Genomic DNA, 7978 nt, shown 5'->3' on the forward strand with positions numbered 1-7978 from the left:
ACTAAGATATATCCTCTGATATTGTGTTACAGAACCTTGAATTATACTAAGATACATCCTGTGACATTGTGTTCTAGAACCTCTAATTATATTAATATCTATATCCCGTGATATTGAATCTTTCCTGCGTGCATTTCAGTCAGTCCTGACTCTCCTTCCCTCAGATATCCTCTGGAGAGGCCTACCTGGTGTACAGCAAGAAGATCTACTCCAACTCGGACTTCAACCAGTACGTGGCGGCGCTCTACAAGGTGGTGGGCACCTTCCTGTTCGGCGCCGCGGTCAGCCAGTCGCTGACGGACCTGGCCAAGTTCACCATCGGGCGCCCGCGCCCCAACTTCATAGCCGTCTGCGCCCCCAAAGTCTGCCAGGGCTACATGCCGCAGATAAACTGCACCGGCCCCCCGCGGGCCGTCACTGAGTCCAGGTACCCGAGGCTAGGACTGGCGTTGCGTCCGGTGCGGCGTGCAAAAGTGCAAATTAAAAGATGATGCAAAGGGTCAGAGATAATGTCATGGCAGCCAATATGCCTTAATGGATAATTACTGTTTTTTTTTTCAAACTGAATTTTCCATAATTCCTGTTGGTTCTGGTAGTAAGACCTGCTCTTCACAGGGATGAGCAGGTTTGAGGGTACTGGAGGAAGTTTAGGAAGCATTAGTCGGGCTTTCCCATTGAGCTCAGGGTTCCAGCCCACAGCTGCTGTACCACTTCAGCACAACTCGCCCATAGCGTGTCTGCACCTACGGAGAGAGAGAGAGAGAGCATGTGTGATGTCACACGTGTGATGTCACGTGTTTATGATGCTTTCTCTGCACCCCAGGTTGTCGTTCTACTCTGGACACTCCTCCTTTGGGATGTACTGCATGCTGTTTCTCGCGGTGAGTATCCAGGGGACGCCTGGCACCATCGCCCAGACAACCTACAGACTCAGGCTTTCACGACGAATAGATTAAACGGTTCAGCTAATATTTTGGCACCGTACTCTGACGAAGTTCCACTGACCAACGGCTCAGCTTGTTTTGACACTTGGTAAATGGAGGTGACTTTTTGCAAGTGTTCGTTTGTTGTCGTTACTGTACTCTACCGTACCATGAATATGTCGGCAGATCAGCGAATTTCAATTCTGAGGAATCTTCCATAGGCTTAAGGAATCGGTCAATAATCAACCAATCGGTCTTCCGTGTTTGTGTTGTGCTGTTTGCAAACAGGTTAGGCTGTCACACAGCATTTCAAAATGGATTTCTTTCAATAGGCGAAATAAGGGAATAAAATTAAACCAGAGAAAATCTTAATTTAGCCAATTTTGGAAAACTTGGATGCCTCTCAAGCCGAACCCCCTGGAAAATGTCTTGAAGAAAGTATCATGAGCATAAGATTTATTATCCGTGTCTACAAGATTAGCACTTACACTTTTGACCAATGTTGGTTTTTTTTTTTTTTTGTCTTTTGCACTTTTTGAAATTTGCCATATTCGATTACTCACTCATGGACTTTGTGTTAGAACAGAAGTGCAGATATCCACTGTCCTTCTCATGCTTACATCTTCCCGTATTGGATGACTGTTACATAGTGAGCGTTGTACCATATTGAACCTGCGTTCCGCAGGTGTCCAATGACCTTCGGTATGCACTTATGTTACGTCGCTTTGGATAAAAGCGTTTGCCAAATGAATAATAAATGAAATTTCTTTGGGCAAGGGGAGAATTTAGCCTGAGCTGCAGGTGCGCTAACTGAAGACGTATAAAAAATATGTGTCTGTGTCACAGAAACCGCGGTCAGATCGTGCGGTGGCGGCGGCGGCGGCGACGTTAGCGCTAACGAAACGCGCGGGGCTAAAAATTTCACATCCTGGCGTTACCTCGGGATCCCACGGACCGCTGCGGGTCCTAAATTCGCGCACACAGACACACACCCATGTAGGGCCGCACGGTCCCATCCTAGGAGGTGGGCTTTAAACGTCCTTTTAACGGGGGGGGGGGGGGGGGGGGGGCTGTGTGTTTGCGCAAATAAGGACAAACACGGAGGCCCCGCCGAACTGAAGCATGCAGACGCCTTTCGCCTGTAAAGTCCTGTGAGGTTCCTGTAATTTTCCAGGGAAACGGCCTCGGCTCGTGTTCTCTGTCCCGTTCTGTGGGGGTAGCAGCGCTGTGCTAGTCTGTCTGAAGGGGGGGGGGGGGGAGGGGGGGGGGGGGGGGTGGAGCTGGGGGGCAGGGGCGCTAGCCATCGTTACCCGTGTAAATAAAAATTTAAAAACGAGCCTCCGATGCCAAGCTAAGCGTTTAGTCATTCTTACTGCCCTGCCGCGTTCTCCTCCGGGGTTGCCTTTCGATATCCTGGACACATTATTCATTTTTGTTGTCGCACAGAGACAGGCCATTTAGGGCATGGATTCTGTCTGTCCAGTCCTGTCCAGTCCTGTCCTGTCTGTCTGTCTGTCTGTCTGTCTCAGGGGGGTGTTCCAGCTCATGTTGCCCCCTATCCAGCCTTGATGCCGTTACACTTTTTCTGTGTCCCGGAGTCTCGCAGCCTAGAAACAGAGCTCAGGCAGTAGTGCTGTAAAACTTAGTCCAGCTTGGAGTTTGACATTTTGTTTATAGGCTGTGCAGTTCATTTATCAGAAGGATCCAGCTTTGAGTTTGACTCCTATTACAGTTCACGTGAGGAAACGTGCATCGTACTGCTTATCATGAATCAGTAGACATCCAACAGGACTGAAACACACAGGCAGTCATAAATTACTTGCTTTCATTTTTTCGTTCGCCAAACAGAATTTTCATTGTTAAATACTGTAAGGGGAAAACTGCTCTCTTTCTCACTCGCTGCTTTCCTCGTGGCCATATGGTCAGTCAAATATAGCTTTTGCTTTTTTTCAAAAAGGATTCTGGTCGAAAATGGAAAATGTTGGTCAATGGTCAACAGCAGGTAGAAAAGGTAGAAGGACCTCAGGTTTCGAGAAGCTATTTAATGTGTCCAAAGCCACAAGCTGACATTAAGCTGCAGTAATAGTTTATATTGTGGGCGCACACAGACACACACACGCCCACAGACCCACACACGCACTCCCACACACAGTCATACACACACACACACACACTCATACACACACACACACACACACACACACACACTCACACACACACACACACACTCACACACACACACACACTCACACACACACCCACGCACATTCTTATAAACACACACACACACACCCACACAAACACTCATACACACACACACACATTCGTACACACACCCACATACACCCACACACGCTCACACACACACACTAATACACACACACACACCTACACACACACACACACGTGTGTAAACACCCGCTGACCCCTTGTCTTCCCCTCCAGCTCTACGTGCAGGCCCGGCTGGTGGCAAAATGGGCGCGGCTCCTTCGGCCCACCATACAGTTCTTCCTGGTGGCCTTCGCCCTGTACGTGGGCTACACCCGCGTCTCCGACTACAAGCACCACTGGAGCGACGTTCTGGTGGGCCTCCTGCAGGGGGCGCTCATCGCCGTCCTCAACGTAAGTGCAGCCGAATCCGCTCGTGCTCCTGGGGGGGGGGGGGGCTCCTCACTTCAGCGTGAGGCTTTTTCACCGTGAGTCTTTTAACAACCGAAGGCCTCACGGGGGACTCTCCTGGAGGCGTTAGCCGCTGAATTCACAATGAGTCACGATGGAAACCAAAACGCAGATTCAGTCTTTTTTTGACCGCATGAGCACCAGTGGGGAAACCGTTCCAGGTGTAAAATTTGATTATTTCCTGCTTGTTATACGTCAAATGTTTTGACTCGTTAGACGCAGGTACAGCTTGTAAATCCTTGAGAATTGCTTACCGAAATGTTCAGTGTGTACAATCATATGAAAGCAGAATTTTCTTTCTGACGGTAGATTTTTCTTCTAAAATTGTCCCCGTAGTTACAATTTTAATGGTGTCGAAAGGGTTAAATTATTTCAAATAATCACGTGACAAAAGGCTGCTGATTACAGCAGTAATAAAATATTATGGGCTGTTTCCTTTGCCTGATAGCCATGCCCCCCCGCAGCGGTTAGGCCTCAAAGCACAAAGCAAAGATGTGATAACACTTCTGAGCCTGCACTCATAAAGCTGTACAGAGCAGGAGTGCTGATCAACGATCAGCTTGACCTTCTTACTCGCAATGAATACGTTTCAGCAGCCTACAGTTCACAACCCTGTTCCTGGAAATCTACCGTCCTGTAGGTTTTCACTCCAACCCTAACAAAGCCACACCTCATTCAATAACTGGAGATCTACCATCCTGTAGGTTTTCACTCCAACCCTAACACAGCCACACCTCATTCAATAACTGGAGATCTACCATCCTGTAGGTTTTCACTCTAACCCTAACAAAGCCACACCTCATTCAATAACTGGAGATCTACCGTCCTGTAGGTTTTCACTCCAACCCTGACAAAGCCACACCTCATTCAATAACTGGAGATCTACCATCCTGTAGGTTTTCACTCCAACCCTAACAAAGCCACACCTCATTCAATAACTGGAGATCTACCGTCCTGTAGGTTTTCACTCCAACCCTAACACAGCACACCTCTATCAACAGCTAGAGATCTCATTCAGCTGCTCGTTAATAGAATCAGGTTCGCCAGATTAGGGTTGAAATGAAAACCTACACACTGCAAAAAAAAAAGTCTGTCTTAACAATTGTTTTAGTCTTGCGCAATGAGACTTATAATCTTATTGTTTTATTTACTTATTTTTTAGTTTTCGCAGTGCATATATCTCCAGGAACAGGGTTGGGAACCGCTGTGTTAGGGTATGGACAGAGTAAAAGTTCCGAGATCAGCACTCCTGTTCGGAGATGCTTTATGAATATTATCATCAAAGCTGCTCTTGCTGCCTGCGGCCAGCCTCAGCCACAGGGCCCTTATTCATGAAGTGTCCCATCGTAAGAGTGCTGCCCTAGGATCAGTTTTACATCTTAGCTCATGAAGGGGGAAGGCTATATACTGTAATGGACGGGGAGAAACCTGATATCCATGTCTCAGCACTCATACTCCGAGATGCTTTATGAATACGGGCCTTGATGTTGGTTTCCCATACCTGCCCCCCCCCCCCCCCCCCGCCCCCCCGCAGGTGCGCTACGTGTCGGACTTCTTCAAGAAGAGGTCCCCGCGCTGCTCGAACCCGGACACGCCGGAGGGGGAGGAGCTGGAGGTGAAGCCGAGCCTACAGATCGCGGACGGCGACCATAGCAACCATTACAGCTACCCGGGGTCGGTGTGAGGGGGGGCATGTCCGCCACCTAGTGACTCACCCCAAATCCCACCCCCCGCCCAACCCCCTGCCCCCCCCCCCCCGCCCTTCTTCCTGCACCTCCACCCCCCACAACCACTGGACTGAGAGAGGGAACGGCGTCAACACACACAACGCACTGGTGTCTGTGCAGAATGTGCGTGCCCTCCAACAGAAAGACTGATCACCCCAATCCGTCTGTGTGTGTGTGTGTGTGTATGTGTGTGTGTGAGAGAATGTGTGTGAGTGTGTGTGCGTGTGTGTGTGTATGATTGCTTATATAAGTGTTTGCTGTCTTATCACTCCAAATGATGTTTGTATGGTATTTTTAAAAGCATTTTTTGAGAAAAAAAAAGTCACTGTTGGAAATATTTTTGAGGAGGTTAATGCTTTTGTGTAATGACAGTTGGAAGAACTGAAAGAATATGATGATGAAAATACATAAAGAATGGATGGGAAGACAAAGAAAGAAATAACCAGGAAGAGGAAAATTAAGCAAATAAGGATGCAATCGTCTATTAAAGCAGTGGTCTCAAACTCCGGTCCTGGTGGGCTGCAGTCTCAACTGGGTTTCACGATTTCATTTTAAATAACAGCCCATTTTTTCGTCTTGGAAACAGGGCGTGCCGACTCTTTAGCTAAACAACGACTTAAAATGAAGCACTTAAGGGCCAGAACACATCAAAAAAATAGCTGACACAGCAGCGGCAGCCCTCCAGAATTTCAGCTTGAAATCCCTGCATTGAAGCGTTAGCGTAGGCTAGAAGCAGTCGGTTCAGTGTATGTCATACTATTGGAAGTACAGCAAGGTGTGCAGCGCTGTTCACAGTGTATAGTGACAAACAGAAGACCCACTTCTGTTTGTCACTGCAGTGACAAAAATTTGACGTGTGCGTTCGCGGAGTCTTCCTGGTCTGACATTTAGTGGTTTATGACATCAAAACCTGTTTCTGTCTTTGCGCGCAGTTAGTGACTTATGACTCCCAAGCCTAGATGAAGTGTATGAATACCTAAACGTATCTGTGGTATGTAGGGTGTGAAAAGTGACGGCTTTTTGGAGGTGGTGTTTTAGCATAAGTGACATAGTGAGTTCTGTCATGGTGGTGAAACTTGTCTCACTCTGTATAATGTGATTTCTGCTTCCTTTCGAAGTTTATCTACGATTTCTTTTTGTTGTTGTTGTTGTTGTTGTTGTAGTTGTTGTTTTTGCCATGCTCATTAGATGAATGAGGAAAGAGGATAATGAGAGATTTAATGGTCCCTTTTTTTAAACTGTGTAATGTCTAAGAATGCAATACCACTATGTCGTTGCACAATCACTGCACAATTCAGCATGTACGATATATTCGGTCATCAGAGCTGTGTAGCAGTCTTTTAATTTAGGCGAGGTTTTCCACTTTCTAAATTATTGGTGAGCGACGCGGACCAATCTGTTTCAGGATTTGATGCCAGCTTCTCCTCTTCATTTTCTAAATAGCCCAATCATTATTCTGTCCAATGTTTTTTTTTTTTTGTTGTTGATAAAGTTGTGAAAAATGAAGGCAAAATAATTGGTTGGAACAACAACCTGGCCCACTCACACTGGTCCCCCCAAAACAATTTGGGGGCGGATCAAGGCTGATTGACATGGAGTCATGACACGCCAAATTTACTACCTAAAAACAGATCGCTGTTTCGTACTCACCGAATTACCAACGTCAAAAAAACTTTAATTTCCGCCCTACTAATTAACTTCATGTTGACCTCCGTGACGGACGTTGATTTAGACGTCTAACTGATGCCAAAATGTCTGGTGGGGGTGGGCCTAGAATGGAGTTCTGCGCCCCTGATAAATTATTGCATGGAACCTCTCTTTCCACATTGTTTTCTATTCAAGATTGAAAATAGAAAAACACTTCTGACCCTTGGGTCTGCTGAAGAGGCAGGACTGGAGTTAAGACGGGACGAAATGCCTCATACGTTATTTAATTATCTTTTTTTTTTTTTTTTACACCCCCGTCACTTTGTCATTACTTTATTCTGTTACTGCTGGAGAATAATCTTATCGTATTTCTTCTGTATTTTTTTTTTTTTGTTTTTTTTTTTTGGTTAGCACTGCACATTTATCACAATCACAACCAACCGTCACCGCAACTGAGATGGCGCCTGCTATAACGTTAGCCTCTTTCCTGTTGATGTACAGTTATGGGCCCGCCTTTGTGTTTTTTGTGTGTTGTTTTAAGATACGCACTCTCTCTCTCTCCGGAGGACTTGTATCCATCATCAGAGACACTGAGCAGCTGCGAGATGATGGGGACTGGGCCCACGTATTACCCAAGATGGTTGCCTTGGAAACGGATTGGGACGTGGCAGAAAGTTGGACTTCCTCGGTCCTCAGCCCAGCACACCAAAGACCTTGTATCTGCCGCAACTCGGACGTTTCTGGAACTTTTGCCATGATTGGGACTGGGCCTTTCACTCGTCTTGTTTGGACTAACATACAGCTGTGTACGCCCCTTCTGTGTGTGTTAACCCACAATGAACAAGGTCCCTTCTGCTAGCACAATATTAATCTCATATGCCTGAAATTTGGGGGGATAGATGGCCTAACGTCAGCGTGATAAAGGTTCGACAAGTTGCGAAGCTGCTCGACGGTTCTGTTTTTCACAGCGATGAGTTGCGTGCAGTGGCGAGACTGCTGTTG

The 7978-nt window shown here is 46.9% G+C and overlaps 1 protein-coding gene across 1 annotated transcript in view; it reads left to right on the plus strand.

Annotated features, from left to right (window-relative positions):
• Positions 1-5339, plus strand: part of LOC118226072 (phospholipid phosphatase 2-like) — a 29099-nt gene extending 23760 nt beyond the window's left edge. Inside the window, exons 3-6 of the mRNA XM_035415331.1 lie at positions 165-427; positions 824-881; positions 3369-3545; positions 5137-5339. Coding sequence (XP_035271222.1) covers positions 165-427; positions 824-881; positions 3369-3545; positions 5137-5286 — 648 coding nt within the window. The 3' untranslated portion in view covers positions 5287-5339. The remainder of the gene's footprint in view (positions 1-164; positions 428-823; positions 882-3368; positions 3546-5136) is intronic.
• The last annotated feature ends 2639 nt before the right edge of the window (positions 5340-7978 follow it).

This window comes from Anguilla anguilla, chromosome 4 (genome assembly GCF_013347855.1).
Source record: "Anguilla anguilla isolate fAngAng1 chromosome 4, fAngAng1.pri, whole genome shotgun sequence".
Lineage (NCBI taxonomy): Eukaryota > Metazoa > Chordata > Actinopteri > Anguilliformes > Anguillidae > Anguilla > Anguilla anguilla.